Source organism: Alligator mississippiensis, chromosome 4 (assembly GCF_030867095.1).
Source record: "Alligator mississippiensis isolate rAllMis1 chromosome 4, rAllMis1, whole genome shotgun sequence".
In the NCBI taxonomy this organism is placed as follows: domain Eukaryota; kingdom Metazoa; phylum Chordata; order Crocodylia; family Alligatoridae; genus Alligator; species Alligator mississippiensis.
The window spans coordinates 152,291,003-152,312,148 of record NC_081827.1 but is presented as its reverse complement, the minus strand read 5'-3'; the positions used below and the strand labels follow the sequence as shown (position 1 = coordinate 152,312,148).

The 21,146-nt window shown below is 48.9% G+C and overlaps 1 protein-coding gene across 1 annotated transcript; it reads right to left on the bottom strand.

Annotated features, from left to right (window-relative positions):
- Positions 1-1,120: 1,120 nt before the first annotated feature.
- LOC102568108 (membrane primary amine oxidase) lies at positions 1,121-11,612 on the bottom strand. Its single transcript, XM_006266358.4, has 4 exons — positions 9,468-11,612; positions 6,007-6,292; positions 3,429-3,558; positions 1,121-1,675 (listed from the first exon to the last, which is right to left on the bottom strand). Exons 1-4 carry the CDS (start codon positions 11,038-11,040, stop codon positions 1,391-1,393), a joined length of 2,274 nt encoding a protein of 757 aa, XP_006266420.1. The 5' UTR covers positions 11,041-11,612; the 3' UTR covers positions 1,121-1,390.
- Positions 11,613-21,146: the final 9,534 nt, after the last annotated feature.

Here is a 21,146-nt window from a genome sequence, read left to right as displayed (position 1 = left end):
TAATTACTGAATACAGATAAATGGACTAAAAGCTGCAATATTTTGTCAGAAGTATACCTTAGCAAACCAAAAGCTAGATCATGGGCTAGTACAGAAACATCATGGGTTGTAAATGACGGGCCTGAGCCAGCAGCTGGCTGGAGCTCCTGGGCCTGTAAATCCCGCTAGTGAAGGCTGCATCAAGCTCTGCCTAGTGAGACTGAACAGCTTCCTCTGCACACTTTTAATACACTGTGATCCTGTGATGGGTCTTAATGTGGCTGGAAGCTGTGGAACCGAGAGCTCAATCTGAGAGGAAGGCCAGGGAAATGTCAAATTCAGAACAAACACAGGCAGCAACCAGGGGCAGGGGAGGGCTTGCTATGCTGCATATAGTGGATTATCCTTTTTCTTGATCACTACAGAGGCATATCCTGTGGAGCTGACAGGTTCCAGCATGCACTGTGCCATTGTGTTCCTCCAGTCCTTTAAGAGGATAGTCACTGGCCCCTTGGACAGTTTTGTGGCTGCATTCTATGGGGATGAGTTCTCCTCCAAAGCACAGTATGCTCAGAAGTACCATGTTACCCTTTATACATGGTCACTTGGCCAAGCTGCTCTCTCCCCACTGGATTTTCAGAGAAAATTCAGCCCCCACTTAAGCTGAGCAGTTTGTGTAAGTGTCAAAATGGGATCTGAACTCCTTTGAAAGTCTGACCTTTCGTGTGCTTAGGAAACCGGGGATTGCAGGAAAATTTCTGAGCAAGAAAACATATTGAGGGACCCCAGCTTGTCCAGGCCTAGCTAACAGGGAATGGCTCTTTACAGCATGTTCTCAGGGCTTTGCTTATGAGAAAGCTACTGTAATTTGGGGTGTCAAACATACAGCCCATAGGCTGGATCCAGATGGTGGACCCCTACAATCCAGCCTGTGTCTCGGATTGATTTTATGCGCTGCATGTGGATTGCAGAACCAGTCTGGTGCATGGGCTGGACCTGTTGCCAGCACGCTGCATGAGGTGCCAATGCTGGACTGACCCGAGTGTTAGCTCCAGTGCATGGTCCCGATCCAGCCCACAGACTGGCCCAGTGACCCTCATAGGGCCCACAGGGCCAGATATTTTTGACACCTCTGCTCTAATTGATTTCAGTCAAGCAACAAAATAAGCCAATTTATCTTTGAGAAACAGTGGGGGGGAAAGAGAGAAAGAGTATGCATAAACCCTCTCTCATTGAAGCTTTTGCAAGCTGTATACTTCATCCGCTAAGTATAAACTTCATACAAATCAACAGGCATCAGTGAACCCAAGGGTTATTACATGCCCTTATGCTGCTTACAATGGAAACATGAGCACAGATGCCTTGTGAACAGTCACCAGTGTGCATCAAGGGAGTCCCTGCAGACTGTGGCTCAGACACTGCTCAGGTTCTGGAAGCCGCTATAGGTGAATGGGGGCAGGGCTGGTGAACATGAGGCAGTTTTTGACAGACAGGCCACATGATTGACTTCACACTTGCTTGGGTCCTGGTCAGCCCTGAAGTAGACACTGTCAGATGAGTCACGTGAGGGATCTTCATCAAAATAGTTGTAGGGTCTCAGAAGAAAGCCAACTCCATTCCCCACGGTCACTGTGTTGGGGATATCCTCAGCATGTGGGACATGCAGGAAACCAACAGAAACCCAGGCAACCAGATCCTGCGATTGGAAGAGAGAGAGAAAAAGGGAGAGGTCAGTGGGTGATGCCAGGAGAACTCCTAGCTAGGATACCACACCTTGGGCAGACTTTAGTGGACCCAACCCCACTCCCTGTCAATATTACCCTAAATGCAGATGCTGAGCAATGACTGATATCAGGGCCTGCAACAGACCAGTAAGTGTTTGAGTATAAGCAAAGAGTAAGGGAAAATCCCTGCTGGCTGGGATGTGACCCAGGAGGGATGCTGTGTTTGGACATATGTCCCATATTTACTTGGAGTCCCCTGAGGTTTGGTGGTAGAAACCTTGTCTGGCATGCAGGAGACCTGGTTCTGCTTCTCAGAGGTGGCTACAACTACAGCTGTTGGGGCACTGAATGTCTGGACTCAGCCTGACCTTTGGATTCTGTCTCAATGGCCTAAAGGGAGGATGGAAGTTCTGGGCAGCCTCCATACTCCTGCCTAGGCCTGCACATCAATGGTCTGGGTGACCTCTCATGCATACATCTTGATCCAGAAGGATCAATGGTTGTCTACTACTACTACCACCATATTTACTCAAATGTAAGATAAGGTTTTCTTCCCCAACAAGCACAGGGAAAAAAAGTCTTTATTCTTATATTTGCATATAAGGAAACCACACTAAATACATTGCCTATCCTTGAATTACTGCCAAAAGCAGAATACACTCAGTAATAGAAACCAGCTATGAAGTTGATTAAATGCAGGCAACACTGAGGATGACTATAAAATACCCATATGGGAGAAAAATGCTGATCAGAAGTTAGGGAGACAGGGCGCATCTGAACCTCAAGGCCTCCAGGCTTGGGGCTTGCATGTAGGATGCCTGCTTGGATTTGGGGAATTTTGAAACTTGACTATTGGGCTTTGCCCAATTGAATTTGGAACTGATTTGGCCTTGAATTTTTTTTTTTTTTAATTTTGTATTCTCTCAGTGCACAAAAAAATCCCCCCCCCCCCCCCCCCCCAAAAAAAAAAAAAAAGTTTATATTCTCTCAGTAGTTTCATAGTTGGTAGGGTCGGGAGGGACCTGAGCAGATCATCAAGTCCGACCCCCTGCCATGAAAAGAAAGAGTACTGGGGTCAAATGACCCCAGCGAGGTGTTCATCCAGCCTCCTCCTAAAGACCCCCAGGGTAGGAGCCAGCACCACTTCTCTTGGAAATTGGTTCCAGAAGTAGGTGTAGGTGTTGGAGCAGGTGCTCCTTAAAAATGTGTTTATGGAGTACCTGTGCAGAAGCCTGCAGCAATTTAAAAAAAAGTAAAATGCATCATTTCTGGGTCAGCTAAGTGTACGGGTACTATATGTAAATTACCACAGCTATGTTTCTTTTAAGGTCATTTTTTTTTTTCAGATTCATTCCTCACTTTCATGTGCTCAGGGAAAGCAGGGTCTGACAGTAAGGAGTGGGGAAACGGTTGCAAGGGAAAGAAATTAGGGTGGGGCAGAGGGCAAAGTTGCTACCTGACCTCCCGGCAGCATTTGTTTTCCCTGCTGTAGCAGTGGGAGGGGGACAAATTCAAGACAAGCCTCCAATAATTAGATACTATACCTGGAAAATTATACCAAATTTATACATTTTCCTTATTCAGAATCTAAGTATTGGGGAGTCATCTTATAATCAGGGTCACCTTATATTTGAGTAAATGAGGTATGTGCATGCAGGTGTACATGACCTCCACACTCCCCCAGCAAAATGCTGTTGCCTGCAGCACAGAGAGGACCTTACTCACCTCATTTGTGATGGTTTCATTGTCCACAAAATCTGCAAAAGCCACAGTGGGCTTCCAAGGGTCATTCTGGTTGTAGATGCTGGTGCTTCTTGGCTCGTCTTCCTTCCGCTTGGTGACAGCCAGTTTGTACCTAAAGAACAGAGAGGGAGAGAAATTTCTTTGTTCTTCCCAAGTAAACTGAATCAGAGGCAATGAAGGATAGCAATAGCATCAGTGCTGGATGCCTGGCCTCCTGGGATCTGAGTCTGGGCAAGTCAACACACCTCTCTTTCCTCAGGGGAGGTAACGTTCCCTGCTCCCAGGGCACATGGGGCAATGAAGAGTGCTTGTCAAGGAAAATGCCACATGCTATTTCTGTGTGGAGCCTTAGAGATACTCCACCTGTGCAAGTTACCAGTGCAGGAGCCCTGCACACACAACACTATCATTCTGTGGAGTCCATCCCACAAGACATATCCCCTGCTTGCATACAAAGCTAAGGACAGGCATGCTAGGTAGAGAGGATATTAAAGATAAGAGCCATGAAGCCCTCAGCAGCAGAAGCTCAGGTGGGCATGTAACCAAGGGCTGAATACAGCATGGGAGTAGGTGTGGTGGCTGAGTCTGGGAGGAAATGACAAGGGTTAATGCATTACTGGAGTGCTCTGGTTATATGGACCTTGTGCGTGCCCACTTAGACTGCTCTCCAGAGAGTTCATCTGCCCTTCTTAAAGGACAAGGCCCCATAGAGAGGTTTTGGAAACAAAAAAACAAAAGTGAAAGCCAAAGTGACCCATTATATCAGATGCCCTAAAGCTGTCTATCACAAGCCATTACATTCCACCCAAGTCCCCTGTACTGAGGCAGTAACTTATGCTTATCCATGATTTACTGGGCCTGATAATACTCCATCTTACTTCACTCTCCAGATGGAGTGAGGTCAGCAAATAGCTGCCAAGTGTGTGCATTGCAAGGAGGGTGTGGCTTAAAAAAATTCTGTGTGGTGTCATCAGGAAAATAGCCGGGAGTCTCTCGGGGCCTGACCCCATGGCAAACCCCCTCTCTGGCAGAGGCAGCTATGGAAAGTTTGTCTGACCCTTTTACCGTAATTCTAATTTTAGCTTGACAGTGTCCCTCCATTCTCACATCCTCCCCAGGCTCCAATAGGTTGGTAGGGGAAGAGTTCCTGGCCTGTTTCTCTCAACTTTGTCACAGCCCCCACTACTATTTTTGTACAGAGATTTTGCATTCATTTCCCTTTGACTCTTGTCTTTGTCTGTTGGTCTCCTTATCAGTGACAGGTCTTTCCAGAGGCCCTTGGCATTTCTTAGCACTGAAAGGCCTGTCTGTAGGCTGCAGAGCCAGTGGAGAAGGAAACAGCAACAGCAGAATACAGAATTGCAAAAACTGACTCAACTCTGGACCCCTTCCCTGTGTCTCATGCTTGTGGTAGGCCAGGTTGCCCCAAATCATATCTAAGGCAACATCTGCTAGTGGGAGCCCTGGTTAGATGGTACAACAGTCCTAAGGCAGAGATACTGTGATGCCCTACTAAAATTAGACAGAGACAAGGTGGAGTACTGAGCTCTCCATTTCACCTTGGTGTCAAGCTGCACTAGCCCATGCAGTACAGCTTTTGACAACAACTAATGCCAGCTACCTCAGAGGAAAATATGTAGTGAGTGTTACAGGGCACTTAGCATGCCTGTTACTTTAAGAAGGGAAGAGGCTGCACGAGAAGCAGCTTGCACACGTGGCATGGGCCAGTTAGAGTCATTTGATCAGAAAGGGGATGGGCTTGAAGCATATAAGCCCAGGGCCTGAGCTGGTCAGGTAGTTTATCCCTAAGAGCCATAGAAAAAGGAGCTGCTGGGTAATATCTGAGCTGGGGGTAAGCAGCTCTGGAGGTTTTAGGAAGGGACTAAGGAAGGACTAAGGAAGGACTAAGGAGAAGAGGAGGTACCAATAGCCCTGGGAACAGGGCAGAGGAAGGACAGAGAAGCCTGGGAATAGAGGGGCCTGGAAGATAGGAAAAGAGAGCCCACAGCTTAGAATAGAACAGGGAACAGTGTATGGAGACTGAAGGTTAGAGACTGAGGCCATGGCCCAAGACAGCTGATGATCAATATGATTGATAACATCTGTGAGGCATGGGTGTGGTTTAAGGGGTGGTAGGAGCCACAGTATAAGCCCTTAAGGCAAAGTACAAGCACCTGAATACAAACAAGGGATTGGGGATCCCTGAGGCAGCCTCCCTTTCAAAAGATCTAAGAACAATAAGGCATGGCAGGCGAGGAGAAGCGTACTGAAGGAAGAGCAAAGGGCATCATGGTCACCCCTGGGATAAGCACTTGTTACAGTGGGCAGTCATGGAATAGGCAGCATAGAAGAGAGGCTTCTCTTCACCCTTGGTCAGTCAGTGCTGGTCTCATGCCCTGAAGCATGAAGGTGCTGGCTCACAGCTGCACCCCTGTGGGGCTTCTCCCTGAAGCACTGACCCACCCCACTGGTTAGAGAATGCTCCAACCATAGTACAGACCCAGAGAGGGGCTCTGTAGCATCAGCAGGAATTGCTTCATTTGTAAGTTTTGGCACCTACCTTGCCCAGCTGATAGACCTTTCCATGGAGCTCACTTCTGGCAGATGGTCCCCGGCAAAGCTAACCAACTGAATCCGATAGCTCCGCTGGTGGTTCCACCTGTTTTCTTGGTTGCTGGCAAAATGGAGATATCTGGGGATGTTGGAGTGAAGTGGGAACGCAGCCTGGTTCTCTTTCTCTAAGACTTTCTTGGTGAGCCGTGGACACTGTATCTGGTGTTGGGGGCTCCAGGGAGCCTGCACCGACTCAAATACCATATCCTGGGTCACCAGAGAATTCTTAAGCCCTACAAAGCAAAGACAGACTCTGAGTAATGACTGTGTTGGGCTTCCACTGCTCTTAAGCATCTTACCCTTGGCTTGCATAGGCTCCCTGGGCTCCTACAGCTCTCAAGCATCAGGTCCTTGGTTTGCATAGGGAGGCTGAGGAGAGAACCATTGTGGAAGAAAACAGTCCTCAAATGAGACCAGATGGAGCAGCTGGGAGTTTCCTGGGCACTCAGTATACTGGGGCAGGAAGTCTTTTAGAGCAGGATTTTATTGCCCTTTGTGTGCCTAAAAGAGTTTTTGAGGTGCATAAGGGGTCTGCTTGGCAGATATGCAGAAGCTGTAATTGTATTACACCTGAAATATGGATATATAAGCATACCTGGATGGTACGGTGGCCATCATAGAGGACAGTCCAGTTGTCCTCTGTCCTCTATTGATACGAAACCAGATGCCTTTATGTCCTCTGTTTTTCTCTTGAAGAAAAAAATAGAAGACATAATGGCATAGGGTTTCATATCAATAGAGGACAGAGTAGCAGAAAACTGGAATGCCCTCTATTTTGGCCACCCTACTGCATGGACTGAGCATGTACAATAGGCAACACACGGGCTGGGAAAGGATGCAGCTGTGTACATGCATGCCTGAGTATAAGTCCTGGAAAGAAGAATAGGAGGAGGGAGGGCCTCCACTTTTTTTGCTCCAGTAAGCTGTGTGGTTGGGTCACTTGCCTAGAAAGGACCCAGGTTCTAGATCCTCCCCCTCAAGTGGGAGATGGGGGAGTTAACCTGTACCCCTCTGACTTCCTAGGGCAATGTTTTAACCACCGCACCTTGGGTCAGCCATTAAGCAGGAATGTCTCCAGCACTCCTTTGATATGGAGCTCCTATACCTTGCATTTAATAGATATTGGCTACACAGCAGTACAGTGATGAGGCTTCTGACCCATTGGGAACAAGATCTTAGCTAGGCATAGGGCCCTGCTCCCTTTCAGGGCAGCAGACATCTCACTGAGCCACACACATGCTTAAGCCTCTGCAGTACAGGGGTAATAGAAAAGAACACTGTAAGCAAGTGCCAGAAGGACACTTATTTGGCCTGAAAAATGTTTTTTCAGTGCACAAAGGGTAATGGAATTCCACTCCTAGAGCCCTCTCTGTTGATTCACCTCACCCAGATGAGAGCCCCGGCCTTTCCCACTCAAGGGAGAGGGTGTGTGGCTCCCATAAACATCTCCTTTACAGGCTATGGAGATCCATGAACACACAGCCATCTCTGACCTATGCATAACTACCACATGCCTGCACAGGTGGAAGGCAGTGAAACATTCACAGCTTTTAACCCGATGGGCACGTTTCCATTAAATTCTCCCACTAGCTTGGTGAGGGATCCCCACTAGCAGTCCCACAAGCTGCTCGGCTGGTAGCAATCCAAACACAGGACAGCGATGACAGTACCGCACCCGCGGCAATCATCATCATCATTCTCTGACATCCCATGCTAACTTCAGCCTTGCCCTTTCTCTCCTGTAGCCTGGGAAGGCAGGTGCATCCAAAGTTTATGGAATACTGTGTAATTTTTAAATTTGACCCGGTCTATCACTTTCTGTGTGGAAACAAATCCAGAAGGCTCCATAACATAATTTATCTCCTCCCCTGTCCTGGTGGACGTGTTGCACAATGGGCCTGCTCAAAACCACACTCCATAGGCTATACAATTCAAAGCACATAGCTGCTGGTCCAGTTACTGGCTGTGTTTTAGTCCAGCATAGGCCAGCTCCCAGAGCAAGGCTAGCCCAATGTAATAGTATTCAGCTCTATGCCAAGGGTGGGCAATTATTTGGGCCACAGGGCCATGTAGGGAGTTTTGGTGACCTGTTGTGGGCCAGGTCAGCACCCTTTCCTCCCACTCTGACCAGCTCACCAAAACTCCTTAAGTGGCTCTTCTCCACGCTGGACTGGGTGGCTGGGATAGGACCATGGGTGGGTAGAGAGTGGTATCTGGAAGTGGGATGGCAGGGGGAGGGGGCTGCAGGTGGGATCACAGGGCCATGAGAGTGCAGAGCTGGGGCCGGACTAGAGCCACAATCCACTGCCCGCATGCCCCTGTGCTGGGCACCAGTTCCACAGGCAGGGGTGTGCAGAGCACGGATCATGGCTCCGCCCCAGGCCCCAGCCCCACACTGTCACAGCTCTGCAATCCCAGGGTCTCCATAGCTGGAACCCACGCAGGCAGGGCACACAGCCAGGCATATGGTATGGGGCTGTGCACGGGCAGGAAGCAGCATCCAGGAGCGGGATGGATGGGTAGGGCCAGGTCCAGGAGCTTGGGACAGTGACAGCACAGGACTGGGGCCTGGGGCAGAGCTGTGATCTGCTCCCTGCATGCCCCTGCCTGCAGAACCAGCACCCATCACAGTGCTGTGCAGATAGTGGATTGCGGCTGTGCCCTGGCCCCCAGCCCCGCACTGTCAATGACCCGCAATTCCACCCCATGAACCCAGCCCCATTTGCCTGCCCATCCTGCTCCTGGACACTGCTCCCTGCCTGCCCACTGTCCCATCCCATCTGCCTGGCTGTATGCACTTCCTACATTGGTTCCACCCTCAGCTATGGGTGTGGGAAGGATGGGCTGGGGTGCTCAGGCAGTGGGACCAGATCCAGAGGTGGCAGCAGCTGAAAGAAGCCACCACTGCCAGGGCTGCTGGGGAGTGAGTCCCGCTGCTGTGCTGCCCCAGCCCTAGTACGTGCCCAGGGGAGGTGGGACCAACCATACATGCTACAACCTGGGCTGCCCCTAGCACTTAGGCCAAGCTGGACTGAGGGACCAAACACGGGCTGGAGAAAATCCCTTGGCAGGCCATATTTTGCCCACCCCTGACTCTATGCCAACTCAATAATTCCCAGGGTGAGCAGCCAGACAGGAGCAGATAAGGATGTGGCTGCATAACCCCTCTGTACTGTAGGTGTTCTGGGCAGAGGGAATCTGCCTTAAATTAGGACAAGCCCCTGCTGAGCCCAGGATTCAAGAGACAAAGTTGAAAGCTATGCTACTCTGGGCTGCTTTTTCTGACCAGCAAACTCCAGGACTCAGTGCTATGGAGCTCCTGGGAGCCCCACAGTTCTTGGTGATCTTTTGTGGTGGGGCCCAAACCCACCATGTAGATGAACAGAAGTGTGATGTGCAGAGACCTACCTGCAACATCCAAGTCCACTTTGTAATTTATGAGATGGTTGTGCATTGTGCCAAGGGTATGCTCCCCCACTTGGTTACCATAGTCTATGCCTGTGTTGTACAGAAAGGACGAGCTGATGTAGCCAGTGGCGTGGACTTTGACTTCAATTGCTCCATTCTGGTAGAAGATAAAGTCCCAAGCGTAGTCGTAGTTTATGAGCGTTGAAATGGACCTGAAGACCAAAGCCACTTTAGTCAGCCCCCCATAATACAGGGACTGGAAATTGGAGTAATGGCGTCTCAGAGGAATGGCAGTATCGTGCTCAAAAATACATAGGGAGTTTTTATTGGCTCTGGGGGTCTCTGATTCAATTAAGTAGTGCCTGTCCAAATAAGTGGCTGTGTAGGGGCAATCAACTCCCCGGACCAGCTCATAAGTAAACTTCCCAATACCAAAACTGCCATCCATGTACCTAGTCACCATCCCCCCAGGACAGTTGGAGCCATAGAGTGCAAGGGCTTCCTGGAGACTCAGCTCATAGACAATCCTGTCTCCTTTGAATCTGATGTCGAACAGTCGTGGCCCTGCATTCACATCCACACCAAAGGCAAAGCTCCAGGCTTGGAATACAACGTGGTTACCTTGGATGCTGTAGCGTGGCCCACGAGGCTCATATTGAAAAGGGCCTGGTGCTCCAGGGCCTGCTCTAGGCTTCATGGACCCAAACTCCTCCTCAGGGGAAACCTTTCTAACCTTTACAACACTCACGTGGCCCTGCTCGAACTCCCTCTGCAGCTGGGCCATGTCCCCATAGTACTGCCCGTTATAGAACACTTTGCTCACCCTCCACTGGGACATGTCCAGGCTGCTGTGGTTCACCAGTACCTCCAGCCCCACCGGGTGCACGTACAAGCCACTACCATACACATCCTGGAACAGAACAAACCAAGTCGCACGGTCTCCAGACTGGAACCCTCGGGGGGCGGTGGTGAGGGCGGCAAGGTTGGTCCCGTCATAATCGCAGCAGTATCGAAGAAATCCTTCTGCTTTGGAGAACTCCTCAGAGATGAAGGAATCAATGTCCTTGTATTCCTTCTCAGTCACTGGCCTGCGGTGGAATGGGAGTTTCCCTCCATACTTCTGCATTGTGAAGTCCCGATGAGTCTTTGGACTGGGCAGGGGTCCCACCACATACTCTGTGATGTTCGGGTCTGGTTGGTTTCCAAAATACACTACAGCTAGTGCCTGCCGTGGTGGGAGAACTCCTCCTCGATCCAAAAATTGCAGCACCTCTGCCTTGGTGGGGAGCTGCACGTCGATGTAGTAAATGCAGTTGTCCGAGGGCTTTGCTCGAGAGGCATCTACCAGCGGCACTCCAAGGTTTTCCCGCAGATACCTCACCACTTGCACCATTTCTTCTGGAGTTAGATCAGCAAACACCAGGCTGTGGTCCCTGGGCTTGTCCTCCTGGCCACTCTGGGTTTGGGACTCACAGCTGGTTGGTTTCTCTCTTCGAGTCAGCAGCACACAAACTAAAGCTAAAATGGTAGCAAGAGCCAGCACCAGGAGGATGAGAACTGTTTTCAGGTTCATGTTTGCTGCAGAGGCAGGAGTGGCTCTCAGAGTCTTACAGCGTGTGGTTCCCAGCTGCAGGCAGCTTTGCCAATGACAGGCTTACTACAGAATACACATCTTGCGTGTGTATTCATGGGGAGTTGCAGGGTGGGAGGAGGGATATGTACTTGGAAGAAGCTTCCGGTTTGCTGGGGACCATAAAAGGCATCTTCTCCCTCTGCTTCTCCAAACTGTTCCATGTTTCTTAGGCAGCATCACATGCCATTAGTGCAACACTTGCTTCCTCACCACACCTTTGGGAGTTGGTTTCAGAGATGGATCCCAGGTCCACGGGCTTTGGGGACTACAGATTTAGTCAGTTTGGAAGCAGGAGGACAGAACCAAAAAGGCAACAAAAACAGAACATACAGCTGACAAAGAAAATCAGGGGAGGCAAAAGACCCTCCAAGGCTGCTTGCCAAGGACTGTAACCCGATTCCTTCAGGCTGCAGTCACCTCCTGCCTGGTTATTACTAGAAACTTCTTTGCAGCCCCTTTCATAACCTTCCCCTGTGTTTCGTGCACACAGCTCTGTGCAATAATAAAAGGACTTCATTTGGCTGATATCTTTAAGTGCATTTCATTTAGCCCAACTGCCTCCAGCCCTTAAGCATAATCGTACACTGTGTAGCTGCTCAGAGCCGTTGTGCAACCCACCCCCCAAGCACATAGAGCTTTCTGGCATCACCCTCCAAATGAGTCCCCCTTACAACTCTTATTATACGCTCCTTCTGTGCTGCTGCTTGCAAGGAATTTCCCTCCACTGCCGCCCTCCTGCAATTTGCTCTCTGAGGCACTGGGTTATGAATTTGTATGATGCTCTGGGTAATTACCTTGTGTTTGAGCTGGATCTTTAGACTCTGCCTCTTCTGTATTCATCCCCCACCACAGGCTCAATTGGCTCCTTTAGGTAGCATATGAAGATCCCCCCTGTGCGGGCCAGGAGCGATCCGGGCCCTTTTTCGCGCCATGGGCTGTGGCCAGCAGCCCGGACACACTGGGTCGGAGAAAGCAGGCGACACGCTAGAATTAGGCATGGACGCTTAATGGTAGATTTAAGATTATTTTACTTACGCCGAAGATGGTCGCGGTGCAGGCAGGAAAACTTGCTTGAGTTACAGTTACAGATAGAAAAGAAGAGAGGCAGACTAGAGTTCCTTCCCGTGAACATTCTTCTAGCCCATCCGGTTGGAGGCTCTAAACCGCGAGCCCGTCGCTCCGACCGAAGAAAGTACTCGAAACAAAGAGCTCTGAATAGACTCACACGAAGTTTGCTAGGCTCCGTGGGTCCTTTTTGCGCGCAGGGAAGAGGGATACGTCGAGGATTGCACTCGGCGACGGGGAGAGATGAGAGGCTGATCAGACCCCTGTTGCCTTCTTGAAACACACTGGGTCCAATAGGCTCCGCAGCGCTTAGAGATCTTCACAAGACGTGAAGTCTCCTCCTCCTGATGTTCGTGGAGTCCTCCCTTGCGGGGGTTCTCCTCGGAGTTCTCCAAGTTCTCCAACTTGGGCGGAAACCACTCAAGCCTCTTATACGGCTAGCAAGCCAATCGCTAGCCGCCACGTGGGAATATTTTAACACAAGCCAATAATGGGGCTCGAATTTTAATACAAATGGCGGGAACTCTTTGCACCGTGCATTTCTGTGCTGCAAAGAAGAAATGCACCCTGCAAAGAATGCTTCAAAACGGCGGGAAAATAATTCAGTGGTGCCAAAGCGCACACAAAAACAAAATCACACCTTTGGGTTGTGACTCCCCCCACCCTGCAAACTCTTCTGCAGCTTCCTCCAGGAGTTTTTCTGTGACCACAGTTGATGCAAATTTTATGGGATAAGAAGCCCCAGCTGGAACCAAACTGAACAACTTGTTAGCTAGCAGGGCAGCCAACCAGGACACTGCACAGCTGTCTTTGCCTGCTTGTCTGCAAGGCATCATGCCGATCTCTGGGGCCATCTGCAAGAAAGACCTGTGACAACTGCAGTTGCAGATCGGGGAGCAGGAAGGTGCTGGAAGGGGAATGACACTGCTGGAGGATTCCTACACTAAGTGGGTGCCCCAAGAAATTGAGGTGGTTGTCTCAGACAGCCGGAGCTGACTTGAGGTGATCTAAAAATCGCTCGGCCGTTGGGTGGGCTGGTGAATGGAGAGGCAGACAAAACGTATTGGTTGCAAAAAGGGCTTTACTTACGCCACTAGTAGCCACAACGCAGGTAGTCCGATCACTTAAATAATTACACGAGTTGCTCCAGCTGGCAAAAACCCGAGCCAGCGAATCCGTAAACGAACCAGGCATGCAGGAAAAGGGGTACATCGAGGGATAGCGTTCGGCAACGGAGAGAAAAATCAATAGTTGATCGGGCTATCAATTCGCTCTGCCACGAGTCAGGAATTCTCTTAAGTCACTCTGCAGCGTGCTCAAAGTTCTCTGACTTGGGTGGAAGTCGCACAGAATTTTATATGGCTAACAAGCCAGTCGCTAGCCACCACGTAGGAATAATTTAGAATCGGCCAATGATAGGACACAAATTTGCATACGAATGGTGGGAACTCTCTTGCACCGGAGTTTTCTATTGCAACAGAAAACTTTTGCTGTGCACAGAGACACTCATGTGGCGGGAAAATTTCATTGTGCCGAGGCACTTAAAATCATTGGGTTATGACATGCCCCCTTGCTGACGGCACAGCTGGAATTTTAAACACATGAACGTGCCTCAAGTAAAATTTGTCTAAGGACTCGTTGGTTTTGCAACGCTTAAGTAACAAATATATATATATATTAACAAATAACTTTATAGACCGGTCTCTAACAAACTATAAAATATAACAACTTGAACCTATGACAATAATTATTAATCATCAGCTGACTGGGAAACATCTACTTGAGACTCTTCCTCTATGTCAGTTGACGGAGTGTAGTCCTCAATGACATAGTTGCCACTGAACATTCGCCTTCTTTCGTAACAGATAACCCCAACTAAAATGCTTACAAATATTAGAAAGAAAGCTCCACCCATTACACTACCGATAATGATACCCCAACTGCCTTCCTGCATCGCTGTTAAGGTTAAGGCTGATGCCAAACTTGTAATGTTATTAGTTAAAGGATACCATGGAACCGTGGATGATTGTGTAGTAGTAATAGAAGGATCTAATATATGGATAGTTTGTTGATCGCTTCTTTGACCAATGGAATTTGTTACCCTACAAATATAGGTTCCAATGTATTCGTAGGCTAACGGGCCACTGAAATATAGCGTATCACTCACGGATACTAAATCCGCAGGCCACTGTTCATCTAGCCTGGTCCAGGTGACTTTTATAGGTGGCAGATTGGAATTAACATTGCACTTAAGCCGAACAATTTTTCCACCGAAAACCCAATTTCCGTCATAACCAATTATTGATACTTCAGGGGCATATTGGATGTCTAGTACGTGAGAGTATCTTATTTCTTTGTTTAAAGCTGGGTGTTTCACAATACAAGTTATACGCCTTCCCCTCGCAAATTTAGTGGGAATGATCTTATATCGGCTTATAACTGTTACCATTCTATTTGGAAAGGAAATTGAATTATATTCCATTTTACCAAAGTCTCCTTCCCAACTTATATTTGCAGTGGGTTTCCCAGTGGCTGCTGTACAAATGGCTGCCACTGTCCACTTTCCATCATCTATTAGAGAATTTGGCCCCTTGGTAAAACTTACAGTGGGCTCAACAAATACAGTTACAATTGTTAACGATTGTGTATTTCCCAATGGGAATGTAGTTACTTTGCATATATACTTTCCTTCATCATAGAAACTCACATTATGCAGACTAATCGTCGCATCAATGGGCGAAGAACTTCTAGACAACACCCTCCCGTGGTATTTTCTTTGAACAGAGACCCCATATTCGGGATGATGCACAACAATAGTTTGTGCACTTTTATCATATATCTTTTCCCATGAAATCTGTATTATGGTTTCATTCATGTCAATCATACATTTTAATGTGACATTCTTCGCCCAAACTGCTGTTACGTATGGATCAACAACAGGTCTAACTAATACACTGCAGCAGAAATGAGAGAGGAGCAGCGCCAGAGCGAGTTCTGGCCCGGCGGACATTCGCTGCCTTGGTGCCCCCTCCATAGCTGTCACTACGTTGACTTGAAGGAACTGCAGTTGGGTGCTCGACGGATCTCACAATCGAGCGGCTGTAGATTACTGCTTTGTTGAGGTCAGGCCTGTAAAGAAAGAAAACAACAACAAAACAAAACAAAAGAGAATCGTAATTGAATTTACTATAAAGATACTAGGTGAACGTTGGAACGACAAGTCATCCAGTTGTGATGAACGATAATAGGGGGACGATCGGGCTTCTCCTCTAATAGGACAGAATAGGTATTAGGGTACTGTCCCGATCGTAGAACTGTTCCTTTGTGAACTTGTGGATGAGATTGGCGGGGGTGCGGTATTGAGACCCACACTAACTCATCTGGTTGGAATTTAGGTTCCCAAGGTAGAGGTTTTTTGACATTAGCTTCATCCCATAACTTTTTTGCGGTGTTCAGTGAAATGAGAACATCATGATTGAATTTAGTCCAGTTTTTAAACGTCCCTCCCCCTCTGAGACGAAGTTGTTCTTTGTATAGGCCTATATGTCTTTCTACAACGCCATTGGACTGCGGGTGGTATGGCAGATGGAGATGCCATGCTACATTGTGAAGACGAGCAAATTTGTCTAGAGCATTAGAGTTAAAAGGGGGTCCCCCATCAGACTGAATCTCATGAGGAGGTTGCCAGGTGGCAAATACAGCAGTTAAAGCAGAAACAACAGCAGTGGCATTGCTTTTTCATAAGGGAATGACTTGTAACTGTCTTGTTCCGAAGTTGACAACGACTAATCCTTTATTTGGCGGCTTAGACCCTGGGAGGGGTCCTAGCAGATCTACCTGCCAGACTTTTCCTGCCTGGAACTGCGAAGAGTCAAAAGCTCCGAGCTGATGTTTGGTTTGATGACACTTCTCCTTACCACATATCTCACAGGCCTGAGCTACCTTTTCCCAATCGCGCCGAACTCCATACGAGGCCGGCTCCATAATGGTTTGGTTCCAACATTGATGGCGAGCTCACGGTCCCGGGTGACACCCAATTTTCATGAAGCCACGCAAGGAACGGACTTACTTAAGTACCAGAGTTAGTGGTAATGGGTAATACTACGTCGGTCCAAAGTGGGTCTTCTAAGAGTTTATCGATGACCTCATGCACTGGGTCAGTGTCCAGATGGTGTGACTTAGTGTGCCTGACCAATGGGAGCCGTGCAAATTTAGTTAACGTTTTCCAGATGTTTTGCCAATCATCCAAATTTTCGGTGGGAAGGGCTGTACCAGTAAGAATCTTGTAAATGTACTGCGAGTCGATTGCGATAATTGGAACTGGGAGCTTATCATCATGATGTCTTAGACAATGCTCCAGTACCTTGAGGAATCCTAACAATTCACATTTTTGGGCCGAGTTGTCATCTGGGTAGGCTTGAAATATTTCCTTATCGTGACAAGCCTTGCAATAGTACCCACAGCCTCCGCCATGTTGGGAGGTTCCATCTGAAGCCATCCATGCCAGGGCAGAGGTTCCATACAGTGTAGGGACCTTTTTCTCATCTCCTGGGCTAGGATTGGGTGTTGTATCTTCAAACTTCCAGCACTGCCAGTTGTAATGGTGGGTAAGCACCAACGTATTCCACGTTTTAGGCTCCCCCTGAAAATGCGGGTCAACTTTTTCCGCATCCAGCAAGGGTAACAATGTGGCACCGGGAGCGCGTAGTGTTCCATGCCCCCTTGCTAATGGCTCCACTAGTTGTCCAGCCAGGAGGATTTTCCCTATAGCTCCATACCGATGTTGTGCCACTTGAAGCGTCTTATGGGCCGTGTATACTAGCTCATCGCGAGGGTTGTGCACAACAGCCCACACGTGGTTTGTGGTGAACCCAAGGATTACAATTAATGGCTCACCAAGATCGATTGCGTGGAGCTGTGTCTTTTTAACCGTGGCTAACAGGCGAAGTAGGTTCCGCTGATCTCCTTCCGTCCAAGGTGTGGATTTTCAGGATTTGTCACGGATCTGTCGCTGTAATTTAGTAAGGAGCGCCAAATGACTGGGTTCAACATAATGCTGGTACCAGTTTAAGTGACCCAAAAGCTGTTGAAAGGGTCTCTTAGTAACAGGGAGGAATGTCTTTAATGGATTGATGTTAGGACCATCATGTGAGATTCCGTGGCGGATGGAACCAATATATCGGGTGCCGAGGAACGTGATGTCATCTACAGGATATAGGCATGACTTTTCCTCGTTGATCGTCCATCCTTCACTCTGAAGGTGAGCGACTAGTTGGTTAACTATATTAATAACGACGGAACTATCACGACCCATGATAGCAATGTCATCGACATAACTCCAGATTCTTAATTCCTCCTCTGGGGGAAGAGAATGTGAGGCATGAAAATTCTTCAGGGTATTGTTCATGGCACCAGTAGCCAGCGACGCAGCATTGCAATACCCCTGCGGGCAAACCGTCCATCTGTACATAGTGCCATCAATGCACATATTTAGTACTCCTTCAGGGTCAGTTATCGGAATTGAAAAGAACATGTTTCTTAAATCCAGTGTGACCCCGACCCACTTACTTCGCTGGAATTGAGCCATCTCAAACATGCATTATGGTAGAGTAGAAGGATTAGGTTGTTGAAGTACTTGACATCTTTTGTTGGCCTCCCTATAATCGACGACTAGCCGGGCTTCGTTGGGCTTTCCAGGTTTCGTGACTCCCCATCCTGGTGACAGGTAGGTGCTAGCAGTTACGGTTTTAATACAACCTCATTGCTCTAGTCACCGCAGGAGGTCAGTAAGGGACTTTTTTAGGGGACCCTTGGTTGGGATTAGTCGATACCGCCAGGTGGAGATGTTACGAAGCGTTGGTCGATGCCAATCCTGTTCTGGAATAATAACGGGTAACGCTTGTAGCACTTGTTCTTTAAGGTTAAGCACTTTAATCCCCGGGATTCCTAGAATGTTGATGCCCCCTAGCACGGCCTCTAGAGCGTATCGATGACCTTGGACTAAGAATTTGACTTTTGTTGTGACTGCAATAGCATTAAGTCCTTGTACCTTAATCGTTTTGGTGGTTTTCTGGTGGGGTATCATTGAGGTAATTACATTAACTTGAGCTCCAGTATCGAGGAGGAAGAGTACTCGTTGTTGGTCATCTGGATCAGCAGGGTCATAGACAGTAAGTTCGGCGTAAGGACGAGGGTCAGTGGGGTCAGGTTTGAGTTGGAGAAGGCCGCCGACGGAGCCGACAGCCATTACTCGTTTTTTGGTTGGTCCTTGAACTTGTATCCTAATGCTTCGGCCAGACAGTGTTGGCTCTTATCCCCCAAAATACGCAGTTGAGGTTTCGTGAGTCTGGAATGACTGAGAAGGAACCCGAACATGTTCTTTTCCTCTAATGTTCTTTGAGGTGACCACCACAGCTCTCGCTGGGGGTTAAATTCTTGACGTCTTAGTCTCGGTGCTTCGACTGGGTACGCCGAAGATCGGTCTTTTACATCATTAGAAGTTCCTTCACTTTGTTTCATGAGCACCTGCAGTCATGGGAGATGGCCCAAGAGATTTCCTACTGGCTGACCCGCCATCGGGTTCAGAAAGAGTCGGAGCGTAATAGCATTTGTCCCTCCATATACCTCTACACAGGCGTCTATAGCTTCCAGAGGCGTTGGAATTGCTCCGGGGTCTGATAGGTGGTGATGAGCCCATCTCTCCTTGCGTTGGGTTGCCGTTAGCCCCATTGGATTCGCTCTTGAGCTCCATGAAAGATATGACACTCCAATTATGGCCAAGAGGAGTTGTTCCGCAGTGGCCTTCTGCGGGCGACCCTCATGCCAGGCGTGGAATTTGTGGGTTACCTGTCCCACTACAAGCGCCGGGAGTGGGATGGGCCAGTGTGTACTGTCCATGACCACGTTCAGATCAGTAGCACGCCCTCCGCTCCACGCCGCTTGTCGGGTCGGGGCACTTGCTTCTTCCTTGTCTAAGATGTCAGATCCGAATTCTACTATTAGTCACCCCAGCCACATGGCCAAAGTCTCTTCCAGTTTTATTTTAGATTCCCTGCAAAGTTCCTGTATTTCTGGTTGGGTGCATGTGCGAGAGGTAACAGTGGTACGCGTGGTACCTTCTTCATCTGCAACACGCTTCATCACAGCTATCAGGTGAGCTGTGGCAGAGAGAGAGTTAAATTCATCAGGCGGGAGTGCTGGATACATCCCTCCTCCCATTGCCCCCTCCCTATGGCAAGGAGGCGGGGCCATTGGGAACAACGTCACCTCAGGAGGCGGGGTCGCTAGGCAGATTTCCGCCGGTTCTTCCAAAGCTCCGCCCCTCTTTTCCGGGTTCTCCGGATGGCTCGCGTTTCTTTCGGTGCCATTTTCTATCAGTGGCATCATGCGGCCAGCACTATTGATAAGCGTCGCTCTGGAGTTCTCTGCTGTCCGCTCCAGCGACTCCTTGCCCGCCGTATGCAGTTGAACCTCCAAATTTGCATATTCCCTTAGTAGACCCGCTACTGAACGGAACAACACATTCATCATTTTTCCCTTTTTCCACTTGGTTAAACCCCATCGGGTCACGTGACGGCCCTTGGTCTCCAGATCCTCCCGGAGCTGAATGAGGAGCTCATGACCCCGCGACCCAGGCACCAAATCCGGACAGTTGAACCAGTCCGTTGGGGTGGGTTCCCCTCCTTCCCTCGGGTATCGGGTGCATTGGGCAAACTCCTGAGCGGGGGTCAGCTTTTCTGCCTTCCGCGCCTTCACCCCGGCTAGGGATATGGCCAATGTTTCCTCCGGGGGTCGATAGTAGACCTGGTCGCTCCCCATTATACACCCGAACTCCCAAAGAGATAGCTTTGTTCTCCACTCTTTTATGACCGCTTCTTCTTTCTTTACGGAGAAGTAGCCGTCAATATTTTGTTCATCCCCTTCTACTGCCTGGTGGTAGGCGATATGCACCCATAGATCATTTGCATTTTCCACGCGGCGGATCCCGATGCGCCAAGGGCAGCACCCAATTAGGTTCGTCTCCATCACCGTATCGTTAGATTCCATCCTTGTCGCCATGTCTCAGACGGCCGGAGCCGACTTGAGGTGATCTACAAATCGCTTGGCCGTTGGGCGGGCTGGTGAATGGAGAGGCAGACAAAACGTATTGGTTGCAAAAAAGGCTTTACTTACGCTGCTAGTAGCCGTGACGCAGGTGGTCCGATCGCTTAAATAATTACACGAGTTGCTCCAGCTGGCAAAAACCCGGGCCAGCGAATCCGTAAACGAACCAGGCATGCAGGAAAAGGGGTACGTTGAGGGATAGCGTTTGGCGACAGGGAGAAAAATCGATAGTTGATCAGGCTATCAATTTGCTCTGCCACGAGTCAGGAATTCTCTTAAGTCACTCTGCAGCGTGCTCAAAGTTCTCTGACTTGGGCAGAAGTCGCACAGAATTTTATACGGCTAACAAGCCAGTTGCTAGCCGCCACGTAGGAATAATTTAGAATCGGCCAATGATAGGACACAAATTTGCATACGAATGGCTGGAACTCTCTTGCACCAGAGTTTTCTATTGCAACAGAAGACTTTTGCTGTGCACAGAGACTCTCATGTGGCGGGAAAATTTCATCGTGCTGAGGCACTTAAAATCATTGGGTTATGACAGTGGTGATGACACATGAACATTTATAATATTGTAGTGTCTTGAGAACCCCGTGTGATGGCCTCTGCACAATCCTACATGGAAAAATGGGCATAAAGAACCCACCTGCTCTGTGCAATGGTCCCAGGGCAAAGCCATTTCAGTCAACCCCACCCCTATCCCACACAGTTTGGGGGGTGGATACACCAACCATGGCAGGTCACTGATGCTGATCAGATGTGATGCATCTTGCATCCTTAGCAGCCTTGGCTGTGACAGAGCTGTCCCATTACAAGGCGGCAGCCCCAAAGCCCTCTAATTGGATCTATGGAGACAGTTAAAAAGCCAGGTGCAGCTG

What these genes read in the sequence shown, in the direction of transcription:
- LOC102568108 (XM_006266358.4), bottom strand. Translation starts at nt 11,040, where the DNA reads ATGAACCTGAAAACAGTTCTCATCCTCCTGGTGCTGGCTCTTGCTACC. An exon ending in AGTGGACTTGGATGTTGCAG is followed by an intron (nt 6,293 to 9,467) that starts GTAGGTCTCTGC and finishes TTTGCTTTGTAG; the next exon opens with GGCTTAAGAATTCTCTGGTG. An exon ending in AGGTCTATCAGCTGGGCAAG is followed by an intron (nt 3,559 to 6,006) that starts GTAGGTGCCAAA and finishes TCTGTTCTTTAG; the next exon opens with GTACAAACTGGCTGTCACCA.